The 12485-nt window shown below is 44.1% G+C and overlaps 1 protein-coding gene across 5 annotated transcripts in view; it reads right to left on the bottom strand.

The window, feature by feature from the left end:
- Positions 1 to 522: 522 nt before the first annotated feature.
- NOL4L (nucleolar protein 4 like) overlaps positions 523 to 12485 on the bottom strand; it is a 75010-nt gene continuing 63047 nt past the window's right edge. For all 5 annotated transcript variants that reach the window (XM_068263934.1, XM_068263935.1, XM_068263937.1 and 2 more), the window contains 2 exons: positions 8706 to 8892; positions 523 to 6836 (listed from right to left, as the gene is read on the bottom strand). In XM_068263934.1, coding sequence (XP_068120035.1) covers positions 6637 to 6836; positions 8706 to 8892 — 387 coding nt within the window. In that variant the 3' untranslated portion in view covers positions 523 to 6636. The remainder of the gene's footprint in view (positions 6837 to 8705; positions 8893 to 12485) is intronic.

Here is a 12485-nt window from a genome sequence, read left to right as displayed (position 1 = left end):
TGAACAAATTTGTACTGTAGGTAAGCTCTCATATTACACTGAAGAGGTAAAATTGGCCTGTCATTGCACATTAAAAATTGGATGTACAGTATGTACCAGGCTTAAGGCAATATTTACAAATGATAGCATAGACTGCTGATCATGAATACATTTGACTACTGACCAATCAGAAATGACTGTGAACCAATCAGTTTCTCCGCCATTCAATAGCGGTCCTGAAGTTAACATGGTGCACGTTTGAGCAAATGAACCAATGATATAGGTAGAAACCCACATAATTTTCTGGGCATATAAAACCGGGCAGTAGAGGCAACACTCCCGAGCATGTTGGTTTCACACCGCCCTCAGTCTACCAATCAGGAAATGTCTTGGAAAAAATGATTGCCAACAGCTGGCCCCGTATCCCACAGAGAGTGCCAGGCCCAACATTTCAAGCGCCAGAGCTAAGGCATCTTCTTTCTCCGCCCCTACAGATGAGCATGCACTCCTCTCCCGCCTCTGAAGAAGACAGGACACCACATGTGAAAGGTGGGATACTTTTATTATGCAGTGGTTGTTTATTAGTTAGCCTCATACATGACATACATATTAAAAGGGGGGGGGAATCCACTTTGTGGCAAGTCAGTGCACTTTCGCATTTCATTATAACACCATTGGGGGCGAGGAAGGGATTATCGTGTCTTAGAGCGCTCAATAGTGTCTGTATAAGTGGGGGGGTCGGTTGTCTGCTAAACACATCACATCTCATAGGACTAAAAAAAACAAAACATTCTACAAATTATAATTAAAAAACACATTTACTGATAAAGAAAATATGGTAGGTAACAATAAATATCATTCTTTAATATATTATATATAAGATTTTATTTTTTGAATTTGTCTCATCTGCTTGAAAGAGCCAAGTGCAGCTGTGTGTAAAAGATCTGGGGGGGGGGGGGCAGAGCTCTGGAGAAGTGCAAAGAAATGGGGAGGGGCAATGGAGTGCAGCGAGTGAGCAGGCAGGGAGTGGTTTCGGTAGTGCAAGGGGTCAAGGCCTTCTGGAGTGCTGCTAAACTGAGCTACGGAGGTGGTTTTGAACTCAATATTATACTAATAGTTTAACATCTTGCTCTGAATGTACTAAATAATATAATTGTTGTCCGGAAAGTGCTGTAAAAATACTCTATACTATGGTGTCTGACACCAAACTACAGGTCAAAAACCCCTCCCCCTTAGTGTGATTTTCTTTGCAGAGGGAGCAGCTTGAATAAGCTTTATCTGTCTTCATCTTCATAATAAAAGAATTACCCACAAGGCAGTGGGTGGGAGGAGTCATGTCCCTTCCAGTAAGCTGATCCGAAAGAGATTTTGAAAATGTGCGCACAGGTCATGTGACTGGAACTTTAGGGTCTGCAAAAGGATACTTGTGTATTAGTTATTTCAGTAAATGTGATCATTTAACTTGTGAGGGTGGTGGGGCCACAAATAAAAAATTGCAGATGACGCAAGTGCCCACAAATATTTCTGAATCTCATGTGATAAGGTGGCAGTTGTAGCCCAGGCTTGACCTGTGTCAGCCAAGACAGCCACAACCCAGAAAGCGGGTCTCCTGCTAATCTCAGAGCCGGCATGCCGGGGTGCCCGGTAATGCATCAATCCAGAAATACTTCCAGTTCCACTAGAGCGCTGCGCAGTCCTAATCTGAGTTTCTCCTTAAGCAGTAAGCAGAGGGGACACTTTGGTCAGGTGAAATTTGACCAATCATTTGTGCTGCAATGACGATCTACCCCATCAGTGCTGGATGGACCCTGGATATGGTTTGGGGGGCTTGTCGGAGACTTTGGTCCTATGAAAACTCTGTACACCTTTATACAAACTATTAAACTTTGCTATTTCACTTGGCATCAGACGCACAACGCACACAAATGCTCATATAATGAAAAGGTCTTGTTTGGCCCCTGAGGAACCATCAAATCCAAAGATGGCCCACTTCTGGTCAATGTTTCCTGTCAGGTTCCTGCTTGGAGCAATCCCATCATGCCCTGCTCTTGCACGGTTATCTGTGTATACAGCACTATCACAATGTCTAATCCATTGTACTTCAGGTGTCAGTGTACTGAAATGACTTCCAATTATTATTATTGATTTATAAAGTGCCAACATATTCCATGGCGCTGTACAAAGTAATGCCATTTAAATATATTACAGACATTGTTTCTGTTTTAAAATACAATTCTGGAGGACATGTCTGTTTCTTAGAAAGGGGCAGTGATGTCATGACCATGGTCCTGACAGTTTGATGTCTGTGAACCTCATTGCATTGTGGGAAATAACAGCAGTTTCCATCTGCCAAGCAAGCAGTATAAACCCCTATGACATTGTTAGTGGGTGTGTTTACAGTTAATGGCAGATGGTGCAGTCTTGTTTTTTTTTATAGTCTGCCAGCAGTAAAGAAGATGACTGGCAGACTCATGGTGGATCGAACAACGTGAACAAAATACGTCGAATATAAATCATTTCTTGATTTAACTTCTATTTTTTTTAACTTCTGACCTTGCAATGTATTCTATCTTTAAAGTGGACCCAAACTAAACATTTTTTTTAATTAAAAATATTTAGTTGCACCACTCTGACACATACAAAGATAAATAAACACTCCCTCAAACCTATGATCATTTCAGTGCATGCTTTTCACCCTTCTCTTTTCATAACTAGGGTTATACTGGGGGCAGCCATTAGCAATTCCTCCATTGCCGGACACCATCTACTCCACAAGTTTGCCGGAAAAATCCCGGCAATTTGAAAGGAAGGGAGGGGTTCGTCCAATAAATGTAAAATATTTTATATTTGTCATCATGCAGCTGAAAAAAGGCTGCTACTTATTATTATAATTTAGAAAATAGATTTTATTTCTGAAATCTTGTATTTTTAATTTGGGTCCACTTTAATGTGTTACACTGATGAGCTTGTTTAAGTGCTATAGCGATTCTTTAATGGGATAGGAATAGGATTATTACATCAGAGACGCCACACTTCCTGTCCTGCTGATTGGCAGATGCAGTGAAACGAGGGGTGCCACTTGCATCCTGAGGTTCTGCCTTGACCGGAGTATGGGTGAAGTCCCCTCACTCCTCTAGGAACAGAAATAATGTAGATTTCCTGGCTATGATGTTTATACTTATAGGCTCTGTCTGTTTTGCTAAGTTATTTCTGGGTCACTTCAGGACATCTTGCATAAGAAGGGCCAAAAACATTATTAAGGATAACACTCACCCTGGAAACGCCTTGTTTGAGCTCCTTCCATCAGGTTCACGTTGTAGATCAATCCGCATACAAACGAACTGAAAAACAGCTTTTTCTCACCTACCATAAACTTGATAAACTCTGAATCCTCCCTGAAATAATTAACACTGTGTACAAATTGTTTAAATATTTGAAATACCTGGCATACTTGTATAATTTCTACCCTTGTTACTATCACTATGTTCCCTATATGCACCATGGGGTTGTCATAAAAAGTAATTTCGTTTTGTTACATGAATTCAATAAAGTGCTTGAATCCTGAAGTGTAGAAGAGGACGAGTACTACTGTATACACTGCCACATGTAATATCCATCACAGCTCAGTGCATTATGGGATTTCTCAGTGGAAGTTGGATATGACAAACCTCTCAAAGTCACACTTAAAAGATGGAACAAAATCTGAATTTGAGGTTACTTGGCCAAAGGAGATACTTTTATAGTATATGTGGGCACCTAAAATGGACACTTATCATTGGTTGGCGTTGGGCAGTGAAGGCTCTCGCCACCATGTTTACCTTGCCATGCAAGGCCAAGGAGATCTTCCTTCCTTTCAATGTAAGAGGACAATAGTGACTTTTTATTCACACTTCAGTAGTCTCATCTATCTCCTAGTAGATTTTCCGCAAGAATAAACAGAGAAATTTGTTATTTTCATGTTGTGCAATCTGGTAGACTGGGACCACTGTCTGCAGTCATTGCTGAGGTGAAAGCATAAGGGGTATTTTCCCACTACAAAGTGAAAACTTGACCAAAGTCAAGAAATCACTGGCTGAATGAAGTCCAGCTACCTCAAAACCACCTGCGTAGCTTAGTCTCTAGTGTCATGCGTTGTCTATACAAACCCCCAAAAATGGATTTGGGATTTAGAAAAGTCAAAGGGAAATATTGTCAACAGCGCTCATCAGATTGCCAATTTGCAATGGAGTAGAAAACTGATACCATCGGTGGTCAACAAAATGGGATCGAGTGCAACCATTTGTGATAAAGACCCAACGATCATCAGACCATAGAGAGTCAAATCACGTAAGGTTTAATCTCCCTACTATGACCACTGCTGGGCAGTCTTGGCTTTTGCATTTTTAAATATGTGCTTTCACCTGATGGACGTTCGTTTGTGGGCACACGATTTTTAATTCAACAAAGCACGTTATCAAAATTAGCACTGCCGCAAGATTCTGGTGGGTGACATCATCTGCTACAATCATTTGCACATCGTAATGCCTGAATATCAAGGTCTGATCTTCCTACTTTGTAAGACAGTAGACAATTGTTCCCTCAGAGTAAATGGTCCATTAATAATCATTTTTGGGCAATGCGTTCTAAGTACTAAAAGCTCTCCTGGCCATGGCCCATCTAACCACCATCCTTTATAGAGGACTAGCCCAAACCAACGTCTGGAAGCCAGTAGTCATAAACTGTGCATGCGTTTCTACCTGAGTTAGCAGGAATAAAGTGACGCGCGACTGTCGGCCATGTGTCTTTTCAAAGATGCCACTGTTTGCCATCGTGTACGTGTGGCTTCAGTAAGCAGAGGAGTTCCCCTGGTGGTCTCCTCTGCCTGAAGATCTTGTAGGAGTTGGGAGATCTGAACATGTAAACAGGACACTCGGGAGTCCAAAATCAGAATCAACTCATACAAAAGTAAAATGTACACGTTGGCCGTGAAGTAAAGCTGTCAGAAGGAAAAGTGTTTAGCCAAGATAAAAAGAACATTAACACAAATGAATTAAAAGCACCACGAAAAAATAAATCATACACATAAAAACAGGCTGCAAATTCTTGTTCTGTTGTCAGTGCATTGACCCCCCACCTTAAAGAAAAATACACAATGAAAAGACGAAAAAGTCCTAAGTGAGACAGTGGCAATGTTGAAAATGAGGTCAGTTCGAAAGACAATTTGATTTCAATTAGCCACAAAGTGCTTGGTGGAGAGCCACGCCCTGAACACACTGCCGCCTCACGCAACTTGCGTGGCAGCCATTTGCTGCACAGGGTAAACACTACTTGAGCAACAGAAGCAACTCTGCTGAAAGCCATGAATGCACACTTACCGCACAAGATTCAGCTTGCAGCTAAGGACTAATCACCTAAATAGACTTTTTTTTCAAAAAAAAGTCCCTGAATCACCCAATAAAGAAAAACAAAAACTCCATTAGTTGGAAAGTGCTTGACTTGACGTGAACATGGAAGAAAGGACGAATGATTATGCTGACTCGTAAAAAAAACAAAAACATGAGCTGTAGACAGGACAACGTCAAGAGTAAATTTAGAAAATAAGAACTAAAAAATGGAATGTTCTGAAATGAGCTGGACCAACAATGGATCTTATGGTAGAGACGGTGAAACGTATGCGCCGATGGGAGCACAAGTGAGGTCAGAAGTGGAAGTTTAGACTGAGGATTGAGCCGGTTGTCTGCCTGAGTTGTGTGAAGCAAGATAGGTATCCGTTTGCTACGTTCTGTGCAATAAAGCCTGTAGGAACGTCAGCAAGTTTAGGAGGTCTGGAGGTCAAGAAGAAGGAGACGGCTGAGTTTACCTGAAAAAAAGGTGAATTATAGCAGCAGTAAGCAGTTATTAGTGTGTTATTATGGATGAGTGTCTTCGTGAATGAAAGATTAAAGGAAGTATGATGGAGGTATTTAGGTTGATGCTTAGCCCGATTTAGTATGAAGCTACCTGTGTGTGGAATGGTATGGTCCAAGAGTCTGTGGATAGGCTCGGAGCCAGGGGGTGGACAGAACAGTAAAAATACCCTTGCTCCGAGAGGAGTGCTCAGAATGCCTGTGGAATGAAAAAGTGGACTAAGAGAGAATGACAAAGTGGAATGGATCCAGCTTAGGCCAAAAAAAAATAGCGCCAAATGCTGGACAGGGATGGAATGACCGTTCGATGCTACAGTTCTTCAAGGTGTACCTGTCACCTTCACAGAGTAGAGGCTATTTTGTGAGCTGAGGTTCTTTTGGGGGAAAGAAAAGAGATTACATTCCTCAGTGATGTCACTCGTCAGCCAACAAAATGGCTTCTCTCTGGCTAAGTTGATGGGTCCACTTAAACATATACAAACACGTATATTATACAAACGAAAAATTCAGAAAAATAAATTAACAAAAAGAAGAAATTCTTATCTCAATAAATATGATTGATGCCTGTCCCGCCGCTGGACAAAGTTCTTGGTTTCAGAAGAGGGCGGGAGGAAACCGTTAAGCTCGGAGGGCGGTTATCCGTCCGATTTCCTTGCGGCATAGAATATGGCTCTTGCTTGGCGAGCAAGTTCAGTGTCTACGACTGTCAGAGAGGTAGAGAGACCTCTTGGTCTTCTCTCAGTCTGTGAAGCATGGAGTCGGAGGCCGAAGGTCAATTCTGCTGCAATATCAAGTTCTCCAGTTCATCAGCTGAGCGCAGGAGGAAGGCGGCCGACTCTCGGTACCCGGCGATCAGCTGTCGCACTGCTCCGATCTCGGTAGGGCTGAGCTGGGCACACGGCATTGCCCGGTTGGTGGAGTTGTTATGGGTGCTGCCAGTAGCCAATGTTTTCATGCTGAGATCAGTGGGACCTGTTCCAACAACACATTAAAAAAAATGATAATGTCTGCAATAAATACAATTTGTAAGACCTGCAGCATCAAATCACAGGCGCTGGTTAGGGATGGTCATCAAGGAGATGCAAATAATTCTAAGTTGGTACAGAATTATACTATATTTTTATGCAAGCTGATGCTTCTTGAAGGACCATGGAAGCGAGAGGGATATGGAGGCTGCCATATTTATTTCATTATAATCAATACCAGTTGCCTTGGCTATCCTGCTGATCCTCTGCCTCTAATACTTTTAGCCATAGACCCCGAACAAGCATGCAGCAGATCAGATGTTTGTGACATTATTGTCAGATCTGACAAGATTAGCTGCATGCTTGTTTCTGGTGTGATTCAGACACTACTGCAGCCAAATAGACCAGCAGGACTGCCAGGCAACTGATATTGTTTAAAAGGAAATAAATATGGTAGCCTCCATATACCTCTCATTCCAGTTGTCCTTTAAATATCTGTAACTAGGTTGCTGGGAGGAGGGAGTTACATACTCACCTAAGAAGACAAGACACAGAACATTTATATTGCGCTTTTCTCCTGGCAGACTCATAGGGGCGCTATATAGGTAGTAGCAGTGTTAAGGAGTCTTTCCCAAGGTCTCCTCATTGAATAAGTACTGTCTTAGTAAACAGGAAAAGCTAGGATTTGAACCCTGGATACCTTAAAGCCTTCCCGGTCCTCTGTGTGTCCCCTCGTTCCTCCGCCAGGCCTCTGTTCAAATGTTCCTTCAGCATCGTTTCCTGTCCTCCCCAAGGACGAGCGTGCGCAGTGTGGAGCCAACCAACTTCAAGAACTTCCGAGGCAAAATATATCATCTATTTTTACTTACCTTGGGCTTCTTCCAGCCCCTAGCAGCTGTCTCAGTCCCTCGCTGCAGCCTCAGTCCTTCTCGGTGTCCCCACTGGCCGGCCATAATGATCGGGACCCGCCGGTGGGGTCGGCTCTTCTGCGCAGGCACCCTGAGCATTCACATCATCTGGTGCATACTGCGCCTGCGCAGGCACAGAAGAGCCGACCCCGCCGGTGGGTCGCGATCATTATGGCCGGCCAGCGGACACACCGAGAAGGACTGAGGCTGCAGCAAGGGTACGAGATGGCCCAAATACTTCCATAACCTAACAAGGAGACACAAAGGCTTCTTTAAACATTAAAGTCGGACACTGGAACAGGGGCTCGGCTGCAGAACAAGCGGACACAGAGAGGATCGGGAAGGTCTAAAGGAACTTGAGCCTTCCCTCTTCTTAGGCGAGTATGTAGACTGAATACTAAACAGCAGCCATGTCAGTCTGATGTAAAATCTGCTTTATTCTGCTGCAAAACACAGAAGTAATAGCTGCTTGAACTTCACAGCCTTGTCCTGTTATCAGCACTGTTTTTTCAGCCAGATAGAAGTATTTAGGCTTCTGTTTACTCTTCAGGAGAGTCGGGGCTGTTCCACTGTCTCAATTACATGGATAAAAAAAAAACACAATTTTTTTTTTAGAACTCTTGCAATGTAAAAATAAATACTGGTGCAAGACTAAAGATGGATTAAGGTGAAATGGAACCCTTTGCAAAAATAGCAACATTGGTTCTGGTGGCAACTTGGCTTTTTTTCTGGTTAGGTTTGGTCAACCAGGCCTCTGGTCTTTTTCCAGGCTAGGGTCTCTGCCTGAGTTGCCTTGCGGATTACTTGCCTCTGTGAAGAACTGTTAGTAGAAAACTGGGATTCTGTAGAGAATAGGTAATGCAAGCAGAAAAATGGAGAGAAAAGTGTGAAAGTGGGCTTACTGGTGTGGAGCGGAGACTGGACAACCCCAGGTTATGCAGCCACACTCTGGTCAGCACTTCTCTTACCATTGCAGTGGTTTCCAGTTTGCAGTGAAGTGGGCGGTGCCAGGTTGCCCCCGATGGACCCGTAACCACGATAAGTGTAGTGGAGGCTGCCATTCACGTAGACGGGATCCTGGTTGTAGGTGGCGGTCGGCTGAGTATAGGTGGACTGCGAGAGGCTAGAGGTTTTGTCTGAACTGACGTTCTCTTCCTGCAGAAGATATGATTGGACAAGCTGAGCAGACACAATAACAATAATACAGAATAAGCAGGAGTGGGAAGGCTTGGGGGTGTCAGGTGACCCTGAGAACACTGCAGATAATGGCTTAGATTCACATGAGCCGGAATATGGCTGGGTTCACACTTGGGCCGGATCTCTCGAAATCCAGTGGCCCATTGGAGTCTAGAGGCAGATGTGTTTCCAATAGGAAATGCATCCACTTGTTCGGGAAAAATCATGCAGGTGCACATGTCTGTCGGCTGATCCGTAAAATGGACAGAAAGAGTCCTTTTTCGACTCAATTGTGCACGCAGCCTAAGACTCTGATAGAGCAGCGACTCTTATGTATAGTCCCGCAGAGAGTCACGTTATCAGCCACAGGGACTGCTGAGAGTGAAGGGGTGGAGCTTCTCCAGGCATTAGAGGACTGACAGATCATTTCTCCCTGCATATCTGGGTGCAGCCATCTAGCACTGAAACATGCACGAACACTAGGGATCATCAATGACATTGTTCTGAAATTATGCAAATGTATGCAGTTTGAAAATGGACCAATCAATTTAAACCCAGATCCTGTCTAAAACAAAAGTCCCCTGGGGGATACTTACTTCGGTAGGGGGAAGCCTCAGGGTCCCAATAAGGCTTCCCCATCCTTGTAGCTGCAGGCAGTCCAGCGCTGGCTCCCCGAAGTCTCCCGCAATCCTTCCTCGACAAGCCTGACAAGGCTTGATATATTTACCTTCCCTGGCTTCAGCGGGTGGCGCTGTTGCGGCTCTCAGCACGGAAATAGAAGGATATAGCCGATTCCAGTTGGGTCCATATATTTCCGAGACCAGAGCGGCAACTGCACCTGTGCTGGAGCCAGAAAGGTAAATATTTACATGCTCACCGTTCCATGACCCGCAGTGAGACCACCGTGGGACAGAGGAGGACGGGGGAAGCCTTGCTAGGATCCAGAGGCTTCCTCCTCCCGAGGTGAGTACCCCCCAGGGGCATATTTTTTTTTAATACAGATTCTCTTAATATGGATTGGTCCATTTTCAAGCTGCATACATTAGCATAAGAATTTGCATACATTTGCATAAATTCAGAACAATTTGCATATCAGTGATTATCCCTAACCAACACAACATAGTGCAGAGCTTTCCGGTAACCTCTCCATCCAGTAAAGCATTCTGCGGATAAACCACTTTTACTGTGGAGACATCTTCCTATATTTAAAAGGTCCTCAGAATTAAATGTCGGCAATATAAACATAAGATAGATTACAGCACTATCTCTTCAGAGATATATCCAGGAGAATAATATGCAAATTAGTTCCATTGCTAAGCATGTCAGGAGGATGTTCTCCAGTATCAGAAGGTAATCTCTCCCCTTTGAGCTTTCCAGCCTTCCAACTGGGCCATGAGTAGGGCTGAACAATTTTTGGTTTAAAACTCAAAATCGTGATCAGGGGCTTGATGATCTTCAGATTTTTGCCGCCGCTGGTACCTACTCATCTCCCGGCCCCCTCCTCCAGCAAGTTCTGACCCCATTCGGCTTCTCCGCATTAGATTGCCACGCGGTGAGACGTGGTGAACAGGCAGCGAGTGTTGCCCAGAATCACGGGGCCTGAACCAGGAAGTGTGACATCACTTTCTGGCGTTACCATACAACACTCGCTGCCTGTTCACCACGGCTCACCGCGCGGCAATCTAATGCGTTAAAGCCGAATGGGATCAGAACTTGCTGGAGAGGGGGCCAGGAGAGGAGGAGGAGGCCGGGAGAGACACAATTACCAGAGCTGAAGGGGCTCTGCCTATATACACTAAAGGGAGGGAGGGAAGTATATCGGCTATATACATTAAGGGGGGGAACTGCCTATATACACTAAAGGGGCATGTGGCTATACACACTAAAGGGAAGGGAGGGAGTGTATCTGCCTATGCTAAAGGGGGGATCTGCCTATACTAAAGGGGGATCTGGCTATACACGCTAAAGGGGCATGTGCCTATACACACTAAAGGGAAGGGGGGGGGGGGAGTGAATCTGCCTATACTAAAGGGGGGATCTGCATATACTAAAGGGGGGATCTAGTGTATATAGGCAGTCCCTCCCCCACTTAATGTATATAGCCAGATCCCCCCTTTAGTATAGGCAGATCCCCCCTTTAGCATAGGCAGATACACTCCCCCCCTTCCCTTTAGTGTGTATAGCCACATGCCCCTTTAGTGTATATAGGCAGATCCCTCTTTAGTGTATATTGCCAGATACCCCCTTTAGTGTATAAAGCTAGATCCCCCCTTTAGTGTATATAGGCAGCCCCCCCCCCACTTAATGTATATAGCCAAAGGGGGGATCTAGCTTTATACACTAAAGGGGGTATCTGGCAATATACACTAAAGAGGGAGCTGCCTATATACACTAAAGGTGTGTGTGTGTGTGTGTGTGTGTTGCACATTTGTAATACCCATCACTGCATATACCTACCTACGTGAGTGCACGCATTGTCACTGCACCTGTTCATGGTTGGTGTGTGTGTGTGTGTGTGTGTGTGTGTGTCCTACACATTGGCCTCAATTCACAGAGCTTTATCAAACAATTTATCAAACGTTTGATAATTTTCCTCATGGGTAAAATCTAATTTTGAATTCACTAAGGTGTTATAGATTTATTGATCATTTCATCGATAAAACATTTGATAAATCTATAACACCTTAGTGAATTCAAAATTATATTTTACCCATGAGGAAAATTATCAAACGTTTGATAAAGTGTTTGATAAAGCTCCGTGAATTGAGGCCACTGGCTAACCTGTACTGTGGTACCTAAACAGGCTAACTGCAACACCTACAGTGGGTTGCAAAAGTATTCGGCCCCCTTGAAGTTTTCCACATTTTGTCACATTACTCCCACAAACATGCATCAATTTTATTGGAATTCCACGTGAAAGACCAATACAAAGTGGTGTACACGTGAGAAGTGGAACGAAAATCCTACATGATTCCAAACATTTTTTTTACAAATAAATAACTGCAAAGTGGGGTGTGCGTAATTACTCGGCCCCCTGAGTCAATACTTTGTAGAACCACCTTTTGCTGCAATTACAGCTGCAAGTCTTTTAGGGTATGTCTCTACCAGCTTTGCACATCTAGAGACTGAAATCCTTGCCCATTCTTCTTTGCAAAACAGCTCCAGCTCAGTCAGATTAGATGGACAGCGTTTGTGAACAGCAGTTTTCAGATCTTGCCACAGATTCTCGATTGGATTTAGATCTGAACTTTGACTGGGCCAGTCTAACACATGGATATGTTTTGTTTTAAACCATTCCATTGTTGCCCTGGCTTTATGTTTAGGGTCATTGTCCTGCTGGAAGGTGAACCTCCGCCCCAGTCTCAAGTCTTTTGCAGTCTGCAAGAGGTTTTCTTCCAAGTTTGCCCGGTATTTGGCTCCATCCATCTTCCCATCAACTCTGACCAGCTTCCCTGTCCCTGCTGAAGAGATGAACCCCCCCTCCCCCGAGCATGATGCTGCCACCACCATATTTGACAGTGGGGACGGTGTGTTCAGAGTGATGTGCAGTGTTAGTTTTCTGCCACATATCG

This window comes from Hyperolius riggenbachi, chromosome 12 (genome assembly GCF_040937935.1).
Source record: "Hyperolius riggenbachi isolate aHypRig1 chromosome 12, aHypRig1.pri, whole genome shotgun sequence".
Classification (NCBI taxonomy): Eukaryota; Metazoa; Chordata; class Amphibia; order Anura; family Hyperoliidae; genus Hyperolius; species Hyperolius riggenbachi.
Note: the sequence above shows the minus strand (reverse complement) of the source record. Positions and strands in the feature narration are given on the sequence as shown.